Genomic DNA, 14,392 nt, shown 5'->3' with positions numbered 1-14,392 from the left:
AATTGAAACCAATCAACCTCAAAGGTCAGAGCAGATTGCAGCCTTTGGCTTTTGTTACACACGGCTGGGGGCATTAATGCAGGCGCGCGCGCGCGAGAGAGAGACAGAACGTCCATGAGAGACAGTGTGATCCATAAGGGTTTTTTATTCAACCAAAGCACATGAGAACCTTCGTCAATAATTAGCCCTTGAGATAAGACAGAACGCATATTTATGAGAGAAGCGAGGACGGGCCATGTGGGTTGAGCTACACAACAGCCGTTCCCTCCCCACACACACACACACCATGGAGATGAGCTCTAAGTGCAGGGACACAACAAGGCAAGGATGAAACACACAGATGAAGAGGCTTTAACTGATTGAAATTAGAACACATTAGCAACTGGAACGCCATTTAAAATCTCCTGATTTTAGGCTTCAGAGAATTACCACAATGTGGTTTCAGTAAGGACTTGATGCTACTTGGCTACAGAAATAGTGCCTACAAAGACATGCTGTCGTCTCACACACACACACACACATCTCCGGTCATAAGCAGGTGTGTGAGGTCTCTCAGCAGCACTCATTACTGTTCCACACTCTCATACACTTCAAATACATACTGCAGTCCTTTTTCCTCCTGCAACCCTGCCGGCACTCCGGGGAACCTGTGTGTGAAGAAATGGCAAGAGAAAAACACATATGAAGCGCTGGGTTCTTATGGACAGAAGACAAAGCAAAATCGATTAAATTGACCTAAACTGCCGCACTTTTTAAAAGTACTTTGGATAAAAGTGGCTGCCATGAAAATCAGGGCTTACAGGAGATTATACCACAGCGCGGTTTATTCTGAATCCTGATTAGATTAGATTCACTTTATTCATCCCACATCAGGGAAATTCACTTTACAGTAGCAAGAAAATATCAAACAAATAACAAATAAAACTGAAATAAAAATTAGACAAACGAAGGATTAAATACGGAGGGCTATTTGCATTATCTACTGTGGAAAAAGTACAGAAAAACTGCCTTATTGAGAGGCTCGGAAAAATTGCACATTACAGGTAGACTCTGTATATACACACACACACACACACACACACACACACATATATACGTAAATATAGAAGTATGCAAAAATATTTTAGGGCCTATATTATTGCACATAATTGCATCGATGAGAGATGGCAGAAGTAGTAGTGGTAAAGTAGTGCAAATTAAACAACAAACAGGTTATTGGTGCTACGTTACAAGTTGTGGGTGTTATACAGTCTGACAGCAGCCGGTATGAATGACCTGCGGTATCTGTCCTTCTTACACCGTGGGTGTAGCAGTCTACTACTAAAAGAGCTGCTTAAAGCCCCCTGATTAGTCAGAAGGTGTGGAGTCATTTTCTATAACAGCAGTGCATTACAGGTTTATATTAATACAATCATTCTAATACGTTCTCGTATATCAGACGCAGCCTGCGCTTTAGAAACGCGTGCAGGAATGCTGCTTTGGTGAAGTTTCCTGCGAGATGTTTATTGAGCATTTATGGAAGGACTCTCCAGTGTCAGCGCTTTGGAACAGTCAGACGTAAAGCTGTAACAGTTACTGTAAAGTTCGCTTTCCTGTGCATCATAAGCTTCGTTCCTGTTGTGTTAACTTCAAGATAAAGGAGGAAGCAAGATAGACTAGCGAGTGAACATCCACTCATGGCTGTGGTGAAGGAGGGTCTTACAAATAAACGGCAGTCTTGGAGAAAGGGAGTGGGTAATTTAATGAATAACTGTACACCTGTGTGTAATTAACGGTGCTCTGTTTGGACCGTGTACGTCAGGCCTATTCAAATAGCGGCCCAGGGGCGAAATTGGCCCGATTGAAATTTAATCCGGCCCGCGGCAGATTTTTTAAAAAAAAACACAACAAAACAAAAAACATATCTACATATCTGCCGCGGCGCACAGTTTTCTCTACCGCTCTAGCACAGACCAGAGTACAGGTCGTCTCCATGGTGACAAACACTCATTCTCGCCGATTCTTGTGATGTGACACACTCCATGCAGCTACAGCAGTGGCAACATGGCGCTGTCCAAGCAACATCGCAAAGTTGACAGAGAAAACCGTGAATTTCAAAGCGAATGGACTGAAACGTACTTATTTACTTTGCCAACTACAGCAAGCGATAGACCTGTGTGTTTACTGTGCAACGAATCCGTAGCTGTCGCCAGAGAGTACAACGTGAAGAGACATTTTACAACAAAACATGCTTCATTTTCTGAGCAATACCGAGAGGGCTCCGAGGACAGACGAAGGAGAATAGACAGACTGGTAACTTCTTTTGAACAAAGTCAGCATGCAATTGGTGGCTTTTGCACAGAATAAGAGAGAGCTTTTATTGCATTTCTACGCGTGGCGTGGATACTGACAAGAAAAAAAAAAGGAGACCCTTCACTGAGTCGGAGACTATTAAAGACTGCATGCTGGCGCTTGTTGACGAAATGATTGTTGACCAAAAAATGAAAGACAACGTGTCCTCATCTATTAAAGGTCCCATGGCATGAAATTTTCACTTTGAGGTTTAACGTTAAAATGAGTTCCTCTGACCTTCTTAAGTCACCCCAGTGGCTAGAAATTTCATAATGTGTAAACCAAACTATGCCCAACATTTGAGAATGGCGCGTCAAAATGGCGCGTTGATAGGCTCTTCCCTTTACTACGTCAGCAAGGGAGATGATCCTCACGCCCCCCCTCTGGAATCCCACCCACTGTATGGATTGCCCGTCCTACCAAGCCTACTGCGCATGCGCGAAATCCAGGAGGGTAGGAAAATTCAACAGTAGTTTTGTCCTACCGATCAGCTGGGATGATAGAAAATCGGTGAGTATTTCACGCATGTGCCGATTTTTATGTTTTGTGCGTATTGGTCGAGTCTTTGGCCAAGTTAAATAATTTGTAATGACGTGTTTTGTATAATAAAAAACGGTCTGTATGAGAACTTGCTAATTGTAATGATGTCATGTGTTCTGCGCATGCGCAGTAGGCTTGGTAGGACAAATCGAAGAGGTAGGATAACTTTACACCACCTATGTGAGCGAAACATGGAAATTGCGCTGCATCCCTGCCGCATCAGCCACAAACACTGAACAAGTAAGTGTATAACTGTTAAGTCGTTTTGCCGTGTTTTAAAATCGGTGCGTTAGCCTAGCAATGGCTACATTAGCTGTGCAGCTAACCGCTTCCTGCGGTTAGCCAGATAGCATGCCCGCAGCTTGGTCAAGCCCTGCCCTCTCCCCCCATGGCCCGCCTCCATGCTTCTCATTAGCAAAACGATGCACTGGCAAAAGCGCTGAAATGGGGCTTTCTCCCAGGAGGCTATATCTACCTGCCGAGGGTTCATTTCGAGAAAGGCTGCGGATATAACATCCGGAAACCTCCACGAGCCCGTTTAAAGCATCAACAAACCACCATGCCATGGGTCCTTTAAAAAAGCACCACTGTCAGACACCTCAGCTCTTCGTCGAGTGGATCTACTAGCAAAGGATGCATTTGATAAACTACTGGAAAACAGCCAAAAAAACGGAGCTGATGTCCATTACTATTGACGAATCGACAGATACAACTGATGTGGCCCAGATGTGCATTTATGTAAGGTTTTACGATAGAGTTCGCTTTCGTGAGGAGCTTCTGGGACTCATTCCACTGGAGGGACATACAACAGAAGAAGTACTGTTTCAAAACGTCGCGTTTTTCAATGAGCATAAACTGGATTTACAAAAGGTTTGCTTGCTATTAACGGATGGAGCACCAGCTATGCTCGGAAGAGTGCAAGGACTAGCAGCCAGACTGTCAGCTGTTGCGCATCAGATGCAGTTTTTACGCTGCATTATTCACGAGTCTGTATTGTGCGCGAAGCTCAGCGGTGAATTAAAAAACACTACGGACGCTGTCACAAGCATTGTCAACTTTATCCGCTCAACCTCAAGCCTTCAGCATCGTCTTTCCCGTCTGTTGCTTGATGAGACTTCTGCTAAGCACGCTGACTTACTGGCTCATTGCGATGTCCGGTGGCTTAGTAAAGGAAAAGTTTTGGATTGTCTCTGATCTCCGCAATGAGGTTATTTCTTTCCTTCGTACATGTAAACGCAAACGAGCGGCTCATTTCTTGGAGCGCACGCTTGATGAACAGTTTATGGCACATGTTCACTTCCTCTGTGACATTTTTGGACACTTAAACTTGCTAAATCCAGAGTTACAGGGGCGAGAGAAATGTATTGCAGATTTGGTTGAGAGATTGTGCGCTTTCAAAACAAAGCTAAATGTCTCCACAAACAAGTTGATGCACTTCACACACCTTCGTACATTTTTGAGCAGTATGCCAGGGGCACGCGCCATGTCAACTATGATTGAATTCATGACAAAACTGACTGAAAACTTCAGTGAGAGATTTCAGGGCTTTAGTCTCCCAATGGAGGTTACGCAGTTTACTCGCGATCCATTCTCAATAAACCACGACTCAAACTTCATTGCAAAAGTTAAAGAGATCATGCCTAACATTGATGAGAGTGCTCTTCAGCTAGAAATGATTGATATCCAGTCTTCACTTGCTTTGAAACTGCACTTGCAGTCTGAAGGTCCAATAGACTTTTGGTGTAACCATATCAGCCAGGCAAAATACCCCACAATTAAGAAAGTGGCTGTGCTGATACTGACAATGTTTGGATCCACCTACACATGTGAGTCTAGCTTTTCTTATATGAACGCAATCAAAACAAAGGCACGTTGCTGCCTGAGCAACGAGAAGTTATCCCAGTGCCTGAGAATTGCACTTACCACATATGAGCCAGATTATGTTAAAATGGCAAGAGCAAATCGCTGTCACTTCTCCCACTGAGTCACATACTCTCACTGATAAATAAGGTAAACTAAATTAGGAAAAAAAAAAAAAAACTATTCTTGTTAGTAGTTATCAAGAGTATGTTTACAGCACATATTGTTTTAATTAGCAGATTTGTACGTACTTACTGTACACTTGAAATGTTGATCTAGTTTTAAAATGTGTACTGTTTTAAAGGTACATTTCTGGGATATTTGAATGTTATCACCCCAAATAAGATGTGATACTTGAAACTGCAGTTTGCACTTATGGCAGCTTTATTTTGATTGTCTGAATTGGTTATATAAGCCAGGGGTTTTCAAAGTGTGGGAGAGTCAGCCCCCCCCTCAGAGAGCAAATAAACAACAGCGCCCCTCCTACAATTTTTATTGTTGCTATACTTAAATGTTCCATTCGTATTTAAAAAAAAAATGGTTGTTGTACACATTATTTTTTTTATTTTAAACATGAGCTTTTTTAAAACCTCTTTTTTTTTTACACATTTTAAACATCTGTGCTTTTTAAAACATTTTTTTACACAGTTTAAACATCTGTGCTTTTAAAAACTTTTTTTTACACATTTTAAACATCTGTGCTTTTTAAAACCTCTTTTTTTTTTTTTTACACATTTTAAACATCTGTGCTTTTTAAAACATCTCATAGCATCGTTAGCTAGCACCTCTTGGCAGACAACACACTGTGGCAGTGGAGCATCTTCAGATCCAGTCCATGAAAATCCAAACTTTAAATAATCGTGGTCACTTCCTTCTTTTTTTGCTTGGCCCAGACTCTGTCTCCTCACTCACTGTAGCTTTAGGTACTAAAAATCAATCCATTTTGTCTCTGGCAAAGGCTAGCTGAAGTTCGCTAAATGTCCGCAATAGTAACTTATTCTGGTTTATTTTTCCTCACGTTGCGCCCCCCCGAAGAACTCTGGCGCCCCCTAGGGGAGGCGCACCCCACACTTTGAAAAGCCCTGATATAAGCTATTACTTATGTTTACTGTTTTAAGGGTAAAAGCTGTGTATATTTCTCAATATACTTGTTATCATCACCCCAAGTCTTGTGCAGTATTTGCATTTGCAGTTTTGTGCTTTGTGGATCTGGAGAAGGCATTCGACCGTGTCCCCCGTGGTATTCTGTGGGGGGTGCTTCGGGAGTATGGGGTTCGGGGCTCTTTGCTAAGGGCTGTCCGGTCCCTGTACAAACGGAGCAGGAGTCTGGTTCGCATTGCCGGCAGGAAGTCAGACCTGATCCCAGTGCATGTTGGACTCCGGCAGGGCTGCCCTTTGTCACCGGTTCTGTTCATAATTTTTATGGACAGAATTTCTAGGCACAGCCAGGGGCCGGAAGGAATCCTGTTTGGGAACCACAGGATTTCATCTCTGCTTTTTGCGGATGATGTCCTGTTGGCTTCTTCAAACCAGGACCTTCAGCATGCACTGGGGCGGTTTGCAGTCAAGTGTGAAGCGGCTGGGATGAGAATCAGCACCTCCAAGTCCGAGGCCATGGTTCTCGACTGGAAAAGGGTGGCTTGCCCTCTCCAGGTTGGTGGAGAAGTCCTGCCTCAAGTGGAGGAGTTTAAGTATCTCGGGATCTTGTTCACGAGTGAGGGAAGGATGGAGCATGAGATCGACAGGCGGATCGGTGCAGCCTCCGCAGTGATGCGGTCGCTTTACCGGTCCGTCGTGGTGAAGAAGGAGCTGAGCCAAAAGGCGAAGCTCTCAATTTACCGGTCGATCTACGTTCCAACTCTCACCTATGGTCATGAGCTTTGGGTAATGACAGAAAGAACAAGATCGCGGATACAAGCGGCTGAAATGAGTTTCCTTCGCAGGGTGGCTGGGCGCTCCCTTAGAGATAGGGTGAGAAGCACAGTCACTCGGGAGGAGCTCGGAGTAGAGCCGCTGCTCCTCCACATCAAGAGGAATCAGCTGAGGTGGCTCAGGCATCTTTTTCGGATGCCTCCTGGACGCCTCCCTGGGGAGGTGTTCCAGGCATGTCCCCCTGGGAGGAGGCCCCGGGGAAGACCCAGGACACGCTGGAGGGACTATGTCTCTCGGCTGGCCTGGGAACGCCTCGGTGTTCTTCCCGAGGAGCTGGCCGAGGTGTCTGGGGAGAGGGAAGTTTGGGCTTCCATGCTTAGACTGCTGCCTCCGCGACCCGGTCCCGGATAAGCGGAAGAAGACGAGACAAGTTTTGCACTTAGGGAAGCTTTTGTTGTAATCATTACAACATGTTGTTGAATGCTTTCATAATAAAGGAAAGGAAAAGAATAATGTACCTTATTTTATTTCATATATTATGTACCTTAGTATAGTATATTTTAATTGCCTTTAACTGATATCAATTTTATGTCAATTGTCCGTCCGGCCCTCACAAATTTTGTAATTTTCTAGTTTGGCCCCCCTGCAAATAGTATTTGAATAGCCCTGGCGTACGTTGTAGTGAGGCGGAAGGCCGAGCTGAGGGTTCCTTCCTGATTGTACAGCAAATTAGAAGTGCACAGGAGGGGTATGGGCAGCTCCAGAATTACAGGCACCCGTTATTAAAATAACCAGAACCGACAGTACGAAATAAAAATGTTACATGCCGACTCAGCACTGAAGTGATTCAAGAAACTACAGACACACAAAAAAAAGGATGTGCAACATTATTGCCACTCCAAATATTAGTTTATACTAATTTCCATTGTATTAATATCAGCCTTGAGGAAAGTTTAAACCCTCCACCAACAGAACAAATTCCACAAGATCATCGGGGGTAAGGGCCTCTGCATGCTCTTGCGACAAGGCTTTCGCAGATAGCTTTTCGCAGACAGTTGTAATTTATCGTTGAGCGGGGAGTAATAGGCGTGCGCGATGTTATTCACCGCCACAACGCAAGGGGGCGCGAAGTCGCTAGGAGTAGTTGGTGGGTGTGGTTAGTGGAGTGTTTATCCTCCGGTTACTTATAATGACTAGAACTGGAGTCGTATAGATGTCCGTACTTCCTCGATCAACCGCTCTTCGTGCTGCTCCATCTTCGCTCGTGTTTTTAAAAATGGCGGTCGTGAAAACAAACCAAACCGGGAAAGTAGGGAAGCGGAAGTGCGTGTACAGCAGATGTAGAGTGGACCAATCAGAGCCCTCGTCTGTGACGCTGTCTGCGAGGCTTCTGCGGTGGTCACAATTTTTGGGAGGTGCGCGCAGAGCGTCTGCGAAGGTGGAGGGGCTACGCAGACGCTGTCTGCGACGCCATCTGCGAGGACTGGGCTGTCAGCATAAATTGGCCTCAAGACAACAGGGAGACAGACATGTCTGTCCATGAATCCAGCAGTACAACTAAACTGCTTATACGAACACCTGTGCGCACACACACAAACCCCTCTGTTCAATAATAACCATAATAGCACGTCATCCTCCCAGTGTTCCTCTGAGTACCACTCCAAATTGGTGTCTGAGTGGAGAAACTTGATGTTAATGCCTCAGGCCACTTTCATGTTACACAAGAGCATTTTAGGGCTTTTCTCGAGCCTCTGCTGACTGTTTTGGACTCACTTTGGTGTTTAGAACACAAACGACCCGCATATCTGCGAGCCAACAAATCCATTTGCACCATTATAATGGAAAAAACGGTGTTGTGGAACACTTCAAGTCAGTGTGGCCATCATGCTATGGAAGGAAGGTCATGAAGATTTCAAACGGAACTGGAAAATAATATGCTGTGTTCACACTTATACCGGCACGATAGTGGTATAACTGTATCGATACAAAGTATACCGGTACAGTTTAGTGCATCTGTCCACACTAGCGAGAAATGTTTGCGGTTTTCTTTCACGGAAGTTGAAATGCGCGTGCGCGAAATGTTTCCGTGGTTACCAAGTAACTTCCTTCCGAGAATATATGGTGGATGAAACAACGTGTGTGCGCTTTTTGTTGTCAATGTACAGTCTGTATTTCTGGTGGTCGTTTATTCAGTCGAATCGTATAAAATGCGCGAGGCAGTTCTCCCCCCTCACTTTCTCCCTCTTTCCTTCTCTTCCCCTCCCTTTCTCTCCCTTTTCCCCCCCTCTTCCCCTTTCTTTGCTCCATGTAGCTCCACGGTCGTTTTGAGCCATTTTGACGTTTTATTTACAGCTGGAAAGCACGGGCGTATTGTATTGTATGAATAACCCGGAAGACGTAGGAATGGTTCGTTGTGCTTGCGCATTATATTTGTATCGATACAGAGCCGCTTCATCTGTCCACACTACAGCGAAGCGCTACAGTATCGATACTGTACCGGTACGAAACCCATACATTTGTGGGTTTCGTACCAATACAGTTATACCGATACAGTACCGGTATAGTTGCTAGTGTGGACAGGTGTTGTGGTACGAAAGTAGTTTCATATCGGTACAAAATCCCTAGTGTGGACAGGGTAATAGATTTGGAAGAGTTTTTTTTCTTTGGTCCTTCAGCAGTATTAAACTAGATATCGGGACATTTCTTGCCATCCTGGTGATGTAGAGTGATCGTTCTGATATTTTTTTAATCCTTTGACTCTGATATGTTGCGTTACAGCAAAGCAACATCAAACAAAGATGAAATTATATCTGAAAGAAAGAATTCAACACAAAAATTGTTTCACTCACTCAGGGAGGAGCCTGAACTTTTCTAGGTTGATGTTAGGAATGAATGTGTCGCAGTCAAACTGCTTCAGGATCCTCGTTACAAACAGACGCCGACATGCCGAGCTCTCCATCGCCTCCTGCCAGAAATGACATTTCACGAATATTACCAGGCCTCTCACTCTCACACGGAACACAAAGTACATAAACTTCACTTTGTCATTATTGCTGCTGTTGGGAAATGGGGCTGGGCAATACCACACTATAATGTTAATATCATGATAAACTGTCTCACATTTTTATAAAATTCATGATAAATTTTAAAAAGATGCCATATAATGCATTCTCTCTTCCTTTATATTATGAAAATTATACATTTAAATAAAAATACATCTGGAAGGTTCTTAACATACACTATCATGTTAAGAGTCCGAGTATCATGATATTTTATTCGTATTGCCCCCCCACTCACTGGAGATCATAAACAAAGGATGCTGATGTTCCTCAGGAGCAGCAGTGAACACTGTCAGCTCAAAAACATTCTACAAGGAGCGTCTCGCACATAAAGAGAGGCTGAGGGAAGAGAAAGAAAAATGTGAAGCAGTACTACGAAGAAAGAAGGGGGCTTTTGTAAAAAGCGTCCTTGAGCATCACCGTTGCCATGCCAACCAACTGGAGCGAGCCGAGGGATTGCAAGAAGCATGATGCAAGTGTGTGTGTGTGTGTGTGTGTTTCCAGTTAGAAACTTTAGTGCCATACAATAGACTGAAAACCACAGACACCAGAAAGGAGCGCAGACGTTTTATTCCCCCCCAATCCACCCACCTCCGCTCATCTCTAGTGTCTTTAAGAAGTAAAACTTGCTAGAATTACTTTGTCTGTTGGTTATCATAAGCACCACACACACACACAAACTATAAAACATCCTACAGGCTCTTAAGAGTCTCGTTTAAAGCAGCATTACTTAAGTAGTGTTCAAATAACTATTTAAAAAGACATCTCACTTAGTGTGTGGTTTGGGACATATCCACACTGGAGTGATGTTTATATGATCTATATAGTGGCTAGGATGTCATTCAGAGTGAGAATGTTTGTGATGGTGTTTATCTCCTGCAGTAAATAAGGGGTGTGGTTTTTGACATATCCACAGCGATCAATTATAGTGTGTGTAATTACGTTTACGTAGGCTATATAGTGAGTTTTGGAGACAACTACGGTAGACTGACAAGACGACGTGCGTGATGGTGAACATCGACTGTAGAGAGAAGTGTTTGTGGTTTGAGACACGTCCACAGTACTAATGATGGTACGGTGTTTTAATGACTTTCATGTGGCCTACAGTATATAGTGAGCAGGGTGTAGTCTGGGACACGCCCACAGTGGACTACTGAAGAGACGTTGGTGACTGATTATAGTGTGTTTGGGACACATCTCCATCAGTGTTCGTGACCAGGGTGCGGTGTGAGACATGTATAGTGATCAGATGTTTACAACAGTGTACATATCTGTAGTGAGAAGTGCGTGTAGTTTGGGACACATCCACAGTGGACTGATGGCGACGTGACCTACATAAATGACTAGGGTGTGGTTTGGGACATGTCCACAGTGGACTTATGAACAGGAGACCTTTGTGATGGTGTATATCTTGGGGCGTGGTTAGGATGTGGTTTGTGACACATCCACAATGGGAATTTGTACGTGATGATTATCTTGTGTGTCATTTGGAACTATGCTGCTTTTGTGGTAGTGGATGTCTTCTGTAGTGAAGTGTGTGTGGTTTGGGACACGTCCTCAGTGGAATGATGTTTGCGTAGCCTATATATACTGTACAGCCTATACAGTGGACTGATGATGCTTTTAACAATGCTCATGAAGTGTACACAGTGACCAGGGTGTGGTTTGGGACACATCCACAACGGAGTGAAAATGGTAAGGCATTAGTAATGGTCTTCTGTAATGGTTTAAACGAGGTTTGTGAGGAAAGATGAACAGCTGACGGTATCTGTTTGATGGAGTGTGTAAGAGTGTGGTATTTAACCTTGTACAGTGAGCTCCCACCAATGATCCACACTTGATCAACTTGGGCCTCAAGCTCTGGAGTCTCCAGTAGATGGATCGCTGAGCTAAAGTCAGGCGCTAGGTAGTGTGCGCCCTCAGGAGCCGTCCTAAATCGAATAAAAACACTTAAAAGTCACAGGATTTCTGATAAACAGTAAAGCATGAATGATATACAAACCGCAGATAGTTGCCTTTAAGGGTAGAAACTCACTGGGCTGCGACAGCCCGTGACGAGTTGGAGACACAACAGTTGCGATAAGATATGCGAATTAGCGACAATTTTCACTTAGAATCACACTGAATCAGGGCTTTGAACCAGAATTTTTTTCCTATTGGTTCGTTCCGAACAGAAACGGAATTTTAACGTTTCCGGTTTTGGGTTCCACCATTAAATAGACGTTCCCAAACCGGTTAGAACAAAAAAATTTCGTTCCCGGAACGGTTAATTACGTTCCCTGTCAGCTGTTTAACAAATGGCTATAAAATTATGTCTCTGTCTCATCCAGCTTAAGCCAAATGTAGGCTAATTCTATTACAACCTTCATTAAATAAGACGAAATAATTCAAAACAATTATTATTTCAAATGTTGGCGATTTGGATTCTCAGTATGTCTTCCCATCTACACAAACAGAAAAAGTGCCAAAAATGAAAGATAATTCGTTTAGTGTGTTACCAAAGGCTAGTCAGGCCCTATGCATTGATAGGCTAACAGAGGTTAACGTCATTTAATGTTCGTGAGCCTCTCATTAACGTGGACAAATATATTGATATAGTGTTTGAAATTGACGTTTTTGAATAACGATAGACTGCAATATTTACCTCTTATTTAAGATGTGGAGACATGATAGTAGTCCACCCTCCCGCTCTCTCCATTCAGTCAGCGAATGTCACACAGGAAGTGAACCCCAGCGGGTCATAGAAACTTGCGCAGGAGAAGAATGACTTTATTTGTAGGCTACAGAAACTTTGAGGAACGAAATAAAAACTGGTATTAACCGGTTACCATTATTTTTAATAAGCGTTTCTGTTCCGGAACATAAAAAATAATAAAGTTTCTGGTTTCGTTTCTGTTCCATGTGAAATAGAAAAAGTTCCCGGTTTTCGTTTTCGTTCCTTGAACCGGTTCAAAGCCCTGCACTGAATTGATATTCGCATATTTTACCGCAATTGTTGTGTCTCCAACTAGTCGCAGGCTGTTGCAGCCCGGCTTTCCCTTGGCAGGCAGGGAAGCGCCACGGAAACTGACTTGAGAAGGGTTCGCGACGGCTTTGCGACACATTTGCGAGGGAAATCGTGTCGCATTAATTTTTTGAACATGTTCAAAATTTCAGCGATGAAGGAGCGACACTTTGCGACCCGTGAGGAAATTGAGAAACCCCGCGAATGTTTCAAGACACTTTTGAAACTCTCTCGCGAATGACGCTTGCAAGCTGTCGCAGCCCAGTGAGATACTGGCTTAACACTTAACCGAGTGCCTTCGACACGTTCTTACTTGAGTTCTCGGCTCAGGATGATGTTGATTCTGTTCTTGAGAGGCCGGTTCTGTGCCGGTATCGAGAACCACGTCTTCCTGCCCATGATCACTACGTTTGTTTTACCTGTCACATCACATACAGTAATACAGAACAAATGTACGTTTGATAAAGATATGAAGAAGAAGGCGGTCAAGAGTTTCGTTTACCTTCTGCAGTAGGAGTCATGGTCATCTTCTGAAAGTACTTGAACTCATTACTGCAAACACAAAAAAAACAGTGGATGTTAAAAATCACAACTGTCTACTCAGAAAAAGACAAGGAGTTTAAACCCACCACAAACACTCAGAATTTCAGCACTGTACCTGGATTACTCACATTCTTCTTGTTTATGAAAAATAAAATACTAATTATCAAAAAAGTATTTTTGCTATTGTCAAAAAGGGATAAAAAAAATAATAAACCGCTGAGGCTGACAGTCACATTACAACCCTGTGACAGAGCTGCTGCCAAACGGCTAAGCTTGCAGGCTAATCCACAGAGCTAACACCCCAAAACAAAAATACATTATAAAATACAACAAAACTGGTCTCTCAAAAGAACGTAAACTATAAAATAATTCCTGAATTTAAAGCTCATGTCGAAAAATAACGAGGTCAGAATAAAATATATCGAACAAACATTATAATTTAATATTAAAACATACACAATGCTAATTAATTAGCTCAACATAACAGATACATTAGCTCCAGACACCTGTGATAACATATCGGCTGAATCCTAAACAGCGCCCCACTTTCCTCCTAAGTGCACTACAAAGGGCGCAAAACACTGCGTCCTACAGCCTATATAGTGCACTGTGCTTACAAACCGGAGCCGTTTGGGATGCAGCCAGTTTTACCTCAGTCTTATCGGGTGCCAGGGCAGAGTTCCGTTTTTCCCGATGCCCATATCAGGACAAACCGCGACAATACAGTTCAGCACGCGCCCCATGAATAACGGTTTCTTCTTTGAAGTGAGGCGGTTACCGGGTTTAACGGTTGCAATCCCTCAGATTAAACTAAGCCAAGCCACCCGGAAACAAATTCCCGCCAAAGTTTAGAGGCGCCGAGCCGAAACACGTCATTAAAAGGGGGGAAAATACACGCCGCTGAGCTCCACATAAAATCTGGAGAGCTCAGAGCCCATTCCTCGCTGTGGAGACGAGTGAAGCCGTCTGGCCGCCATCTTACCACTCCCATCGCGTGGATTTGGTTTGTGTTAAACCATCGTACCGATCAAACTTGCCCCAAGAAAAGTATCTCCTTACTTTCCCCCCTCCTCTTATCTTCTCACCTTTATCCCCATTCCTTACACTTTATAGCGCTCCGCTTCACTGTTTTTGCCTTTTCCTTTTCCAGTTCAGTCTCTGATCATTTTTAAATGGCTCTTTT

General features: G+C 43.6%; 1 protein-coding gene across 3 annotated transcripts; it reads right to left on the bottom strand.

Moving 5' to 3' along the window:
* Positions 1 to 127: 127 nt before the first annotated feature.
* Positions 128 to 14,099, bottom strand: dhfr (dihydrofolate reductase). 3 transcript variants are annotated; one of them, XM_060908030.1, is made up of 6 exons: positions 13,861 to 14,099; positions 13,169 to 13,218; positions 12,980 to 13,085; positions 11,467 to 11,593; positions 9,453 to 9,568; positions 128 to 647 (listed from the first exon to the last, which is right to left on the bottom strand). In XM_060908030.1, exons 1-6 carry the CDS (start codon positions 13,950 to 13,952, stop codon positions 566 to 568), a joined length of 573 nt encoding a protein of 190 aa, XP_060764013.1. In that variant the 5' UTR covers positions 13,953 to 14,099; the 3' UTR covers positions 128 to 565. The 3 variants fall into 3 exon arrangements, with proteins under 3 accessions (XP_060764013.1, XP_060764015.1, XP_060764016.1); XM_060908032.1 differs by lacking the exon at positions 13,861 to 14,099 and adding an exon at positions 13,325 to 13,583; XM_060908033.1 differs by lacking the exon at positions 13,861 to 14,099 and adding an exon at positions 13,338 to 13,583.
* Between the last annotated feature and the right edge of the window lie 293 nt (positions 14,100 to 14,392).

This window comes from Neoarius graeffei, chromosome 24, assembly GCF_027579695.1.
Source record: "Neoarius graeffei isolate fNeoGra1 chromosome 24, fNeoGra1.pri, whole genome shotgun sequence".
In the NCBI taxonomy this organism is placed as follows: domain Eukaryota; kingdom Metazoa; phylum Chordata; class Actinopteri; order Siluriformes; family Ariidae; genus Neoarius; species Neoarius graeffei.
This window is presented reverse-complemented; position numbering and strand designations above follow the sequence as displayed.

Coding starts and splice junctions, on each gene's coding strand:
- dhfr (XM_060908030.1), bottom strand. CDS start 13,952: ATGGGGCGCGTGCTGAACTGTATTGTCGCGGTTTGTCCTGATATGGGC. Junction 13,219..13,860: donor TGGCACCCGATAAGACTGAG/GTAAAACTGGCT, acceptor TTGTGTTTGCAG/TAATGAGTTCAAGTACTTTC. Junction 13,086..13,168: donor CATGACTCCTACTGCAGAAG/GTAAACGAAACT, acceptor GTGATGTGACAG/GTAAAACAAACGTAGTGATC.